This window comes from Bactrocera oleae, chromosome 3 (genome assembly GCF_042242935.1).
Source record: "Bactrocera oleae isolate idBacOlea1 chromosome 3, idBacOlea1, whole genome shotgun sequence".
Lineage (NCBI taxonomy): Eukaryota > Metazoa > Arthropoda > Insecta > Diptera > Tephritidae > Bactrocera > Bactrocera oleae.
Window position 1 is genome coordinate 35713721 of NC_091537.1, and position 14088 is coordinate 35727808.

General features: G+C 35.4%; 2 protein-coding genes across 5 annotated transcripts in view; one reads left to right on the top strand and one right to left on the bottom strand.

Moving 5' to 3' along the window:
* The first annotated feature begins 279 nt into the window (after positions 1-279).
* cype (cytochrome c oxidase subunit cyclope) lies at positions 280-943 on the top strand. Of its 3 annotated transcripts, none has more exons than XM_014242297.3 (3): positions 280-423; positions 567-747; positions 815-943. In XM_014242297.3, the coding sequence occupies exons 2-3, from the start codon at positions 575-577 to the stop codon at positions 876-878; spliced, it is 237 nt and encodes a 78-aa protein (XP_014097772.1). In that variant the 5' UTR covers positions 280-423; positions 567-574; the 3' UTR covers positions 879-943. The 3 variants fall into 3 exon arrangements, with proteins under 3 accessions (XP_014097772.1, XP_014097770.1, XP_014097771.1); XM_014242295.3 differs by having other exon boundaries at positions 291-448; XM_014242296.3 differs by having other exon boundaries at positions 311-461.
* A 6-nt stretch (positions 944-949) lies between these two features.
* The window catches only part of LOC106622950 (acylphosphatase-2), a 56413-nt gene continuing 43274 nt past the window's right edge, over positions 950-14088 (bottom strand). For both annotated transcript variants that reach the window (XM_036370689.2, XM_014242294.3), the window contains one exon: positions 950-1132. In XM_036370689.2, the coding sequence (XP_036226582.1) occupies positions 1018-1132 (115 nt within the window). In that variant the 3' untranslated portion in view covers positions 950-1017. The remainder of the gene's footprint in view (positions 1133-14088) is intronic.

Genomic DNA, 14088 nt, shown 5'->3' on the forward strand with positions numbered 1-14088 from the left:
AAAATATTTACATTATTCTGCGCATACAAACTTGCATAATACATATAAAATTAGATAGCTAAATTCAACTTTTGAACGATTGATTAAATTTATTTGAAACCGAGCACTCTTGCAATTATTAAAAGAATTTGAAACGTAAAAGGAATGCTCAAAAGGGTAGGAGCGAGCTGTTACGAACAAGAACACAAAGCGTGCCACCTGAGCACGAGTCCCTTCGTCTTACCACGTCGTCCCCTCTGCCCCTATAAATGGTTTGGTTTACAAAAGTGTCTGTGTATGAACTGGCTGTAAAGCGAAAATAAAACTATCGACAATCCCATCGATTGTTTTGCAGCTCTAGAAAGTGAATCGATTTTACCATCTCTAGTTGGCGATTTATTATTATATATTATCCATTTCTGAAGGTGGTATTACTCTATAAACGTACGAGATTACAATCAAGTTAATAGTTTGTATTCCAGGTGTCAAGAAATTTGAAATTGGGGAACATTATAAAAATAACCAATTGAATTACTGCTTTAAAGCGATATTTGTTTGATTAACGTTATGTAACATTTTTCCTTCAGAAATCACCATGGCCAATGCTCCTGCTACTGTAAGTGCAACTAAGCCAGTTTTACGTGGCCTACATAATGCTACCATTAAGAAGAATTTGACTGTTGCCATTGCCTTAACTGCAGTGGTAACAGTCGCCTGGAGTTTTCTGATCAACAGTCCTAAAAAGGAGGCCTATGCTGAGTTTTACAAGTAAAATGCTTTTAATTTCATTGTAAATATTTCTCGTAGATCCTTTTATAATACTCTTTGTTTTTAGAAACTACGATGCACAAAAGTCTTTTGAACGTATGAAGGCAAATGGCCGTTTCCAAGGCTGTTAGATAACCTCAATATTACAAATAAGCTGAGTAGTAATTTGGGTGAAAATATAATGATTCACAAACTAGCACAATTTGTTTTTGAATTTATTTATTTTTTGTTTAGCATTTAACGGGTGGTACATATATATTGATATATATCTTAAAATCTAATTGCAAAATCCTTGTAATCCAATCGGTTAAGAGTTGTTGTATTTTGCAAAACACATTTCTCAATTTGACAACGGGGAGATCCTTCCTTTGAGAGCCAATTAATCCTAAAAATAAAAAAACGTCATTTTAGAATAGCATTACCAAATCCTGTGTTACATGGGTATGTACGGGTAGAGATAGTTCTCCAGATTAAGAAAAAAATATAAATATACATATGTTGTAGCGGTATATGTATGTATATCAGTGTGGCTGAAAAAATCGGTTATTTTTCGCTTCGTACTCTGAAAATTTGGTTGATAGACACTTTTAAGAAAGGCTCTCCAAGTATGATCACTTAATTGTAACGGGAAGGTCTTCCGCCTAACGGTTTTGTATTTTTTCTAATTATCAAATAGAAAAATTCCTATCTCGCCCAACTACTGCAAAACATTTCGTTTTTCCAAAAGTATTTTGATCGCTTTACTGATGATTACGACCGTAAGTTTAAGGATCTAAAAAATTCCCTCATAAGTGGCGTAAAAAATTTAAAGGATGAGGTAAGCAAGCTGTCTGAACAAAATACAACACTTACTAATGAATGTACTGCCCTAAATGACAGCCTTACATCAGTCGAGAACAAGCTCAACACATGAGCAAAGAAGACATATTCACGGAAATGTCTGAGACCTCTTGATGGAAACACAAATGTCATCTTTAAGGCTGATCTCACCCCTTCCCAACAACAGCACCTAAAAAACCTGCGAATGGATCTAGACTCTATGGTGAAAGGTGGTGACGACAGCACGACAATTAAGTATATTCATGGTGTGCCCAAGATCGTGAAAAAGAATATTCGCTCGTTCAACGAGCAAGAAAAAGGTATCCTACGTCCAGCTGTACTATCAGAACGTACGAGGTCTGCGCACAAAACTCTGCGCCTTTCAGACCTCAACGGGAGCTAGCCAGTTCGACATTGTTTGCATCACGAGTCCTGGTTTCACTCATCTATACGTGATGGTGAAGTCATTGATTCAAATTATAATATTTACCGTAAAGACCGTATAGTTGAAGTAAGTGAACAAGTCCGTGGTGGTGCTGTTTTCATTGCATGTAAACGTCATCTCCATACTAAACCAATCTCAATTGCAAACAATGACTTAGAGCAAATTTTTATCCGTGTCAAGTACGCCTCACGTGACATAATCATCGGCTGTGTCTACATACCTCCTCAATCACCTTACAACATCTTTGATAACCACCTGGCCACCATTTTATTCATTATGGATAAATACCAGGCATCTAACTCTGATAATCGGCGATTTTAACCTCCCAAACAGCTCACCTCGTGTGAAATGTGAAAAGCTATTTTACTTGACTCATCTCCAGAACACTCACTAGCTTTGGTCTCAGAAGATAAATATCATCCTGCCCTGGACAACTTTCAGCCTGGACTGGTCCTCAAACAACTCTTCTTCCTACTTGTTCAAAAAGACTAACTACGCTGAGTTTAACACCTTCTACCTGAGAATAAATTGGATTGATCTCTACAAACTTGAAACAATTGATAGTAAGCTACATAGTAACTACCCATCCTGATTCGCAAAAGATCTCATTCACAAAATTAAATTGAAGAAGTCAGCGCACGTGTTGTACAAGATAAGAAAAACTAAGTAAAATTATTATCCGTTCAGCAAACTGAGACTTGATTGTAAAAGGCTGATATCCGAGTGCTACAAGAGCTACGTAGACAATGTTGAAAGTAAAATTAAATAGGATATTAAAGTATTCTGGAATTTTGTTAAAGCCAAAAACCGCTGCAGCGGGTACATACTTCCATCCATGGTATGGGACGATCAGTCGGCTGACTCTGGGCCTGATATCTGCAACCTTTTTGCTTCTTTTTATACTCTCGCAACCTGTTACTACAGAGTATAATAGTTTTGTTCACCTAACGGTTGTTTGTATCACCTAAAACTAATCGAGTTAGATATAGGGTTATGTATATATAAATGATCAGGATGAAGAGACAAGTTGAAATCCGGGTGACTGCTTGTCCGTCCGTCCGTCTGTCCGTCCATCCGTCTGTCCGTCCGTGCAAGCTGTAACTTGAGTAAAAATTGAGACATCTTTATGAAACTTGGTAGACATGTTTCTTGGTACCGTGAGACGGTTGGTATTGCAGATGGGCGTAATCGGACCATTGCCACGCCCACAAAACGCCATTAATCAAAAACAAATAAATTGCCATAACTAAGCTCCGCAGTAAGATACAAGACTGTTATTTGGTACACAGGATCACATTATGGAGGGGCATCTGCAGTTAGAATTTTTTTTAAAGTAGGCGTGGTCCCGCCTCTAATAGGTTTAATGTGCATATCTCCTAAGCCGCTTATGTTATAATAACAAAATTCACTAGAAGCAAATGTTTTTAGCACTTCTATTGACGGTGTGAAAATAGTTGAAATCGGGTGGCAACTCCGCCCACTCCCCATATAACGGAACTGTTAAAAACTACTAAAAGCGCGATAAATCAAGCACTAAATACGCCAGAGACATTAAATTTTATCTCTGGGATGGTATGAGATGACTTTATAGGAACCGTGTTCAAAATTAGACAGTGGGCGTGGACTACAACCACGCCTATTTCCCATAGAACATCATTTTCAATTCCATCTGATTCTTTCACTTTCCACTATGCATATCAAGCAACAATGATTATATCGGGGTAAAACTTTGCGTGAATAATACGTTTAAAGTATGCCACCGTGTGACCAAAAATTGTCTAAATCGAACCAAAACTGTTCAAGCCCCTAAGTACTAAATATGTGGACCCCAGTGCCTATAGTTGACCTTCTACCGAAAATATCAGTCAATCCACAAAGAAATCTCAAACGAGTATACCATTTGACTTTGCGAGAGTATAAAATGTTCGGCTACATCCGAACTTAGCCCTTTCTTACTTGTTTCCACATCATTTATGTACCAAACAAATGCATCATTCCAGATGCAGCAAATTTCAATCCGGGATCGCAATGCACTCATATGAACGACCTGATAGTATCTTTCGACGAAGTCCTTAAACAGTTTCTTGCACTCGACCCTAAGAAGGATGCTGGACCAGATGGTCTACCCAATATATTCCTAAAGAACTGTGCGATTGGTCTATGTGAACTCTTGTCACATATATTCAGTGAATCCCTTAGCCGTGGTGTCTTTCCATCATACTGAAAATTATCATACATAACCCCAATACACAAGGACGGATCAAAAGCGATGGTCACCAATTATCGTCCCATCTCTATTCAGTTCGCTCTTGCCAAGTTATTTGAGAAATTGGTGCTACCCCAGCTATTATAGTCTTTTGAACACATCATAACCACCAAACAACATGGGTTCACTGGAGGCAGGTCTACTACAACAAATTTGTTTCTATATATTAACAAATTGCTTAATACTATGGACTCCGGGAACTGTATTCAAAGCATCTACACAGATTTTAACAAGGCATTTGATCGTGTTGGCCACGAAATACTTATGCACAATTTGAGTAGCTACGGCCTAGGAGGTAGTGCATTGTCCTGGATACATTTATACCTTACAGAAAGACGTCTTCAGGTCAGAATCGATGGCTATTTATCTCATAAATATGAAGTGATATCTGGAGTACCACAAGGGTCTCATTTAGGTCCGGTACTCTTCAATATTTTCATCAACGACATTGGTAATAATATTGTCTCAAACCATCTGCTGTATGCAGATGATCTCAAAATCTTCAGACCCATTGCCTGTATGACTGACATCTTAACGCTACAGCAAGATATTGATACTCTTGGTAATTAATGCCGTGGGAATAAACTTGACCTCAACGTCAACAAATGCGCTGCTATATCTTTCACCCACTCACATTCACCAATTCACGCAAACTACAAGACCAACGGCCTGGAGATTATAGAGGTTGAAGACGTAAAAGACCTGGGCATCATAGTTGATAATAAGCTCACCTTCTCTAAACATATTGATAAAATCGCTTCCAAGGCATTCAAAACCCTCGGGTTCATCCAAAGAAACGGTATAGATTTCAGCAGCCCCTACACCCTGACTAGACTTTTCCAATCTTTGGTCCTGCCTCCTCTATCAATTCACTTCAGGGTGAGATTGACTTCTACGGAGGTACATACACGGCTTTCATCGAAAACACCAAGAAACATTTACTCCTGTAATCTAGGATTTTGATCTATGCAACTCCCCCAAACTGCTACCACAGCGCCCTACTTGTGTATATATATATATATTTGTATTTTTGCAAGTACCCTCAACTAACTATTTTTTATTATGTATATTGCCGATTGGCGTAGTCAATAAATAAATAAATAAATAATAAAAACACTAGACAACTAGTAGGCGGCAGACCTTCCCGTTACAATTAAGAGTACACATTTTTTTTTGACCCACCCTAAAGTGGGATCGGCTTAAGAATACCGTCCCAGGATTTCGGGGATAAAATTGATATAGGCGGTATGATATGAAAGAGTAGGTCCTCCAGATCGACAATATATATAGATATAGCCGCGTGAAACTTATAGTTTTCGAGATATTTACGTTTAAAGTTGAAATTTTAAACTATTTAAAGTACGTATGTTTTCGATTTTAAATGAATTATACACTTATATTTCTCACTTTTATATCCACTTGTATTCTAAAATTTTTCTCTAATGTGTAATTAATTGCCGCTAACTTTTAGTTATTGAGATATTTGCGCGTATCTCCGATTTATATGTATACACATTTTACACTTTTATTTTTAAGTTTTATAATTACAAGTAGTAACACTTCAATTTGTTTTTACACATTGGTTTTGTATTAAATAGTGCAAAAATAACTTCTATTCAATATTTAATTTTTGTTAAAAGCTATTTATTCACGCATTAACAATCAGGTTACATACTACTCGTAACAAATACTAAGTGTTGCCTTGGGTGTTTTCGGTAATGCAAACTGCGCATGATGCAACCAATTCGAAAAAGCAAACCTGGCATCTTTGCCAAAATTGAAAGTTCGGAAAGGCATCACTGTTGTAGCTCTTGCTCAAAACCGCGCAAAACTTCCAACATTTGAAAAGTATTAGCACAAAAATTACACCAAAACCAAATGTGCTGCCTAAAATGTCATTGTAAGTTATTTATGTTAAATATTTAACTTTTGAAGTAATCCATTTGACTTTAAAGCTTTTCACAATAAATAAATTTTATATTTAAACGATTAATTCCCTTTTTTTATAAGCTTTCTTATAGAAATTGATAATTTTTGCTAGCTAAGTCGTCCGTCAGGGTATTAATAAGAAATATTTCGTACATTTTTATGTTTGGAAATGAAAATTTGTAAATGCGCAGTTACATGCCAGTGCATCAGCAATGCAAACTGCGCAGTGTTGCCAGTAAAAGCGTAAAAAGCCCCTTACCCAGAGAACGTATATCATAGAGAAGCAGGGAACGTATATTACAGCGAAGGTTCAATTGCGGACTAGCGTGTGAATTGTCAAAACCTAACAAGATTTTAATAGTGGATTTCACCGCAGCTAGATCGGAAGGAGAAATTTTAACAGTGGCGAGTGCACAGAGCTGAGCACTCAATGAAAATTATGCTCAGAGACTTGCTTTGATATTACAGCTGCATGTTAGCCTTTTGGCTCATATTTTTATACGCTTATATGAAAACATATTTATTGATATGAATGTCATTATGCGAATTTTTATGAATGCATGCAAAACTGAAAAGACTAATTAAATTATAGAATTTTCAAAATATTATATTATATATGGTCAATTTGGGAATTTAATGATTTTATTTAGTTTTTACATAATATACATTCCTAATAAATATTTTGTATTATAATTGTTACTAATAGAGACTAGATTTATTACAACATATACATATGTACATCTTTTATCATATTAATCTTACATAGTCATATGAATATCTGCACATGCTCATTTGAATGTACGCATAAATCATGATCTTATCACTTATCAATACACTATGTGTGCGCGCATTGATTCATATGTTCGCTTTTACACGGGGTTCAAAAGAGTCTCATTTTCTTTTGGTGTAGCTCTGTGCATTCACACGGTCAAAAAGAGTCCAGCAACTCGAGTTTAGTTTTTCTGCATTCCTTTTCACAAAATTTTCGTAAATATTTGTGCGGTTCGACTGCGCAACACTGCGTGCTGCGTATTTCATTTGTATGTTGAGATGATGGTCACACATTTTGCTTGCAATGAATTACCATGAATACAAGTACCTACCCGCTAAATAGTTTCAAAGAAATACTAAAGACGGGAATTCCCTAATCCCCAAGAATGTATTGAATATCCGCTACTAATATTTTCAAGGCCAAATTTATAATAGGAATTTCCTAATCTTTAAACTAAAAACTCATAATTTCTTTACTCCGTATTAAAAATTCGTAATTTCATTACTCCATAATCTATATCCTAATTTTCTCCTTATTTACAATTTTTCAAAATATTTCTATTGTTCTATGCATACATATTTGCATATTACATACAAAAAATAGATAACAGAATTCAAATTTGCGATCGAATTCATTGGAAACCGAGCGCTCTTGCAACCATTCAAAGGATTTGAAAGTGAAAAGGAATGCGGAAAAGGGTAGCAGCGAGCTGTTACCAACAAGAACACAAAGCGTGCCACCCGAACACAAGTGGCACGGTCCCTTTGTCTTTCCTCGTCGTCCCCTCGCCCACAATAAACTGGTTTGAGACTCTTTTGACACACATATATGTATGTATATTATATATGACATTGCCGAACAATAATACACTAAACTGCCTCAAAAAGCGAATCGGGATATTGAATTTAATTTCAGACAGGAGAAAAGAACTGCAAACTGTTCCATTCAAGATTTTCACTAAGAATATTATGCCAAGCATTTCCTTACGACTAGAAAGTGTAGGTAGATTAATAAGTTTTAAACGACTAGTGTATGGAAGTAGACTTACCCTAGAATCCCATCGGAAATGCGCTAAGGCGAAAAGTGAAAATTGTTTTTGAACAGACTCTAACTTGTCAGAATGGATTTGGTAGTTAGGGTTCCATACAACAGAGCCATATTCCAATATAGGTCTAACCAAAGTTGTATAAAGTGTTTTAGTAATATACGGATCTCTAAATTCTTTAGACCAACGTTTAACAAAACTGAGGACAGCTTTTGCTTTCAAGACCATGGTGTCAATATGAAGACAAAAATTAAGCTTAGGGTCCATATTAACTCCCAAATCAACATAGTTAAAAACTTGCTCCAGAATATGGTGTTTTTTTTACATAAGAAGAGGGGTAAAAGCACATCGTCTTACATTTATTCAGATTCAATGGCAAATCATTTCTATCACACCATGCAACCATATTGTTTGAGTCTGTTTGCAACGGACATCTTTCCTCAGTTGAAGTGTATGATTTAAAAAGCCTTACGTCGTCAGCGTATAATAACATTTTTGAGAATTCAATTAGTGAAGAGATATCGCTAATAAACAACAAGAACAGAATCGGGCCAAGATGACTACCTTGCGTAACACTTGAAGAAATATTAATTGTATCTGAAGGTGTATCCTCAAATGTCACTCGTTGTGTTTTATTATAAAGATAGGAAGCTACCCATTGAAGAAATATTGGCTGAAAGCCCAGCAGATCAAGTTTATGTATGAGAATCGAGAGGTTTACTTTATCGAAAGCTTTGCTAAAGTCTGTGTGTAACATCCGTATGCTTATGTTCCCTAAAACCCAATGATACATGGTTTACAAATTCAAGTAAGTTTGTTAGAGTCGATTTCCCTTTACGTAATCCATGCTGAGATGAGGAAGTTAACAAAGAAATCGAAAAGGTTATATGGTCAGTGATGATAGCTTCAACAAGTTTAGGTATAACTGATAGTTTTGCGATACCTCTATAGTTTTCAATGTTGGATCTAAATCCACTTTTATGCAAAAGATTTATAAATGACTGTTTGCATATTGAAGGAAATATACCGTGTTTAAGAGAGGAATTAAATATGCTTGTCAAAAGTAAGTAAATATATTTGGCACTATTTTTTAGGAAGCATGTCTGGGCCGTAACTAAAAGATGGTTTTAACTTATTTAAATTAAGTAGGACGTCTTCTTCAGAAATAATTGGAGCGTTAATTAAAGTATTCGAACACAGCACGTGCTGATAAGAAAAAGTTTTGGAAGAATTATAACAGTAGTTTGACTTGAAAAATTCTGCAAACATATTAAATATAATAACGTTGTCAGTTGAAATGATAGATTTATATTTCATCGCGGATGGAAATTTGGAAATCCTGCGTTTGGAGTTGACGAAATCATAAAACGATTTTGGATTACTTACAATATTTTTTTTTCTTTTATTTAAGTAATTATTATAACATTTTTTGTTTAGGTCAAAATATTGTCGACGCAATAGCGAATATTTAGAATAGTCGACAAGTGAACCGGTTTTTTTAAAATGTTTAAAGGCTCGAGTTTTTCAATTTATATAACTCTTTCGAAAACCACGGACTTATACTTTTGCTTTTATTAACAATTACTATTGGAACATACTTTTCAAATAATTTCATAATAATGTTATTAAAATGAGAGACACTCAATTCAATGTCACCATTATAATTAGGCCATGTTATTGTAGAAAGTTCTGTATTTAACGTTTTAAAATTAGCTTTTGCAAAGTTGAACCGAATACGGAATTTGATATTAAATATTATCCTGTACATTGCTTATGATTTCGACAGATATTTCCAAAGCAGAATGACACGAGTCCTCTGGTAGAACAAGAGAATTACTCTGAATAACGGAACACTTTGAAGAGGTATCAACGTATACTAAATCTAAGCATTTACCAAGTTTATTCGGAATCAAATTAATTTGGTTCAGACCCAACTCGGACATTTTTTCAAAAAACTCATGAGAACATGACCGATTGCAAATCGGTACGATATAGTCATCGAAAGCTTTCCACGAAGCACACGGTAAATTGAAATCTCCTAATACGATTATTGAATCTGCATTATTTGCCATCGAAGTAGCACTATTTATTAAAGAAGCATGCCGCATGTATACACATAAGTTCGAATGGGGTTGTATATAAGACAAGGTAAGCTAAAAATCATATATTGAACAAATTTCTGATATTCCCTCTAAAAGGGAAAAGTGGCAACCCCGCAAATATGAGTATTTAAACATTTTAGAATAAAAATGACACTGAATATTCATTTTGGAAGTCTACCAAAAGACTGAAAAGGCCAATTATGCAAACCCCTCCAATTAAAAACATTGATGGTAGCTGGGCTAGAAATAACTTGAAACGATTTTTCAACCCAACACGATGGATGACACTACACTGTTACCAAACATTATTGCACAAGAAAAGATGGAAATACCACGGGTCACTCTAGCTGAAATCAAAAAAGAAATTAAAAATACCATGAACCCTAAAAAGGTTCCTGGTTTCGACCTGATCACCGGCCAGATACTTAGAGAACTACCAAGGAAAGCATTACTTAAAATAACCAATCTGATGAATGCATCATTCAGACTACAATATGTACCGTCATCATGGAAAGTGGCTGAAGTTATTATGATACCCAAACCTGAAAAGACACCCCATGAAACCACATCATACCGACCAATTTCTCTGCTTCCAGTTATGTCCAAACTGCTTGAAAAACTTTTAGTGAAAAGATTAAAACCAATAATTGATGAGAAAAATCTTATTCCAAATCATCAATATGGTTTTCGGAATCAACACTCTACGATTGATCAGGTTCATCGAATAACTGATACAATTGAAAAAACATTAGAAAAGAATGTTATGTACCGAATTTGGTTGAAATTTGTTAAGCAGATCTCAAGATATGGGTTTTCACCTAAAAGTGGGCTGTGCCACGTACACTGTCTAATTTTGAACGCGGTTCCTATAAAGTCATCCCATACCATCCCAGAGATACAATTTAATGTCTCTGGCGTGTTTAGTGCTTGATTTATCGCGCTTTTAGTAGTTTTTAACAGTACCGTTATATGGGGAGTGGGTAGAGTTGCCACCCGATTTCACCCATTTTCATACCGTCTATACAGGTTCTTGAAACAATTTATTTGTTTTTTATTAATGACGCTTTGTAGGCGTGGCAGTGGTCCGATTCACGATCTCACGGTACCAAGAAACATGTCTACCGAGTTTCATAAAGATATCTCAACTTTTACTCAAGTTAGAGCTTGCACGGACGGACGGACGGACAGACAGTCACCCGGATTTCAACTCGTCATTACATCCTGATCATTTATATATACATAACCCTATATCTAACTCGATTAGTTTTAGATGATACAAACAACCGTCAGGTGAACAAAACTATTATACTCTGTAGCAACAGGTTGCGAGTGTATAACAAAGGCTTGTACAGCCAATAAAATACTAAATCCTAAAAGTCGAAGATTCAGCACCTTTAAGAGGGAACCCTCCGGCTTTATAATAAGGAACAACTCTGCGATTCACCTAAACGGGACCTTCCAGAGATTTCTAAAATAAACATAATAATATATATATTATATATACTATATATACAATATATTGAACTTTATTTTCCATAAACTTTTTAATATAATTTTGACCTTAATTCTACAAAATGCGTAATCCCGAATCCATAATTAGATCTCCAGTCCTAAATACCAGTATACCACCACCATCCAATCCTCAAGTTACCCTAGAACTATCCAACATCATACGAAATATCGTAACTCAAGTTATTTCGACAGACGCCCCAGCTCTTATTAAAAATATTATTCAACCAAGAAGGGAAACAGTAACAGACCAAACAATTGACCCAAGATATGCAGGAAACCTATCAGGGCATGACAGAGTACCAGACGTTGTTAGGTGTTTAAGAGGATTTTCTGGCGATCCGAAAGAATTCGCATCTTGGAAGAAAAGTGTAGAGAGAATTTTGAGATTATATGAATCCGAAAAAGGCACACCTCGTTATTTTGGCATTTTGAATGTCATAAGAAATAAAATAACAGGGAACGCCGATGTAGCGTTAGAGTCTTATAACACTCCGCTCAATTGGGAAGCAATTTCGAAATGCCTTAATACGCATTACGCAGACCAAAGAGACATCAGTACGTTGGAGAACCAAATGTCTTAACTTTTCCAAGGAAATAAATCTATTAACAAATTTTATCACGAAGTATTTTCCAACCTTTTCCTAATATTGAATACAATTGCCTGTTTTGACATAGGTCAAGAACCTTTAAATATATTAACTAAAACTTATCGCGAATTGCGAACTTCCAAAATTACTAGGAATAAAAGATCCAACTGACCTACCTCAAGCACTTCAGTTATGCATGAAACTACAAAATCAAAATTTCCGTACACAGCACGCTTTCAACAACCAACCTATATCACAAAAACCAATACCACCCCCACTTCCATCAAGGAAACAACAATATCAAAAGCAACCTTTTTATCCGAATCTTGCATACATTCCCCAACTAATCCATCGCGTACAGAATTTAGTTCAACCAGCAGCATTCAGAAATATGCAATACCAAAACCCCCAATATCCTCAATATCAAAATAATTTTGTCAATCCCCAATACAAAAACATGCCTGCTTATCCTTCGAGACAATTACCAATCAATCAATTTAGTTATCCACCGCCAAGACCTACGCAGCTGAAACCACCAATTCCGATGGAAATAGACGAATCCCAAAAAACTAGAAATATTAATTACATGAACAGACCGAAAAATTTGGAGGAAAAATACCGATTCCACCATCAAATGAAATACACCAACCATTTAAACAAAACAGGATTAATCACATAGAACCCGCATACAATACTTTAAGCGACACTCACCAACAAATGAATGAAGACCATACAGAACAATCATGGGAAGATTCGTAATAATGAATTTTCTTCTCAAGACGACATGACAGACAGGGAGACAATAGAATTTTCAGATATCCATTTTTTAGGCTAACGAATTCTACTTTGCTCTACATTCAGTGCAAAGATAGTAACGGAGAAATTTTAAAATGCCTAATAGATACAGGGTCAAATAAAAATTATATTCAACCACAACTTATTAATAATCCTATTCCCAATAACGAAATTTTTTATGCCAACTCAGTAGGCGGAAATATAAAAATAACCCACCATACCTTAATCAATCTTTTTGGACTCAGAGACGAAAAACTAAAATTTTTTATTCTTCCGACATTAAAATCCTTCCATAGAATTCTCGGTACTGACAGTTTGAAACAATTAGACACAACCTCTAAGAATTACATGCTAATAAAAAATAAAATTAAAATTGCAATCAAACAAAAAACAACCAAATCAGTCAACAATATCGAAATTAGAACAGACCACCTTACATCCGAACAGTCAGAAAAACTTCGCAATATATTCCCAAAACTTTTTTCCGAACCAAAGGAAAAGCTAACATACACCTACCTCACAAGACCCAATATATTCTAGATACTACCCATATCCCATGTCACTCAAAGACAAAGTGGAAAAACAAATAGCAAAATTACTCGATGACGGTATAATAAGACCTTCTCGATCCCCGTATAATTCTCCAATCTGGATAGTACCGAAAAAAAATGATGCATCTGACATAAAAAATATAGAATGGTGAATGATTAACGTAAACTAAATTCAATTACGATAGCCGATCGTTATCCTTTCCCAGATATAAACGAAGTTCTTTCGTAGTTAGGCAAAAACAAATTCTTTACAGTTCTTAACTTAAAAAGTGGCTTTCACCAGATTCCATTAGTCGAACAGACGTTGCAAAGACAGCATTTTCAGTAAATAATGGTAAATACGAATTTACTAGATTACCCTTTGGCTTAAAAAACGCCCCATCGATTTTTCAAAGAGCATTAGATGACATACTCAGAGAGTATATCGGAAAAATATGCTTTGTCTATATAGACGACATTATCATTTTCGGCCAAGATGAAAAATCACATTTAGAAAATAATAATAAAATTTTCCATAC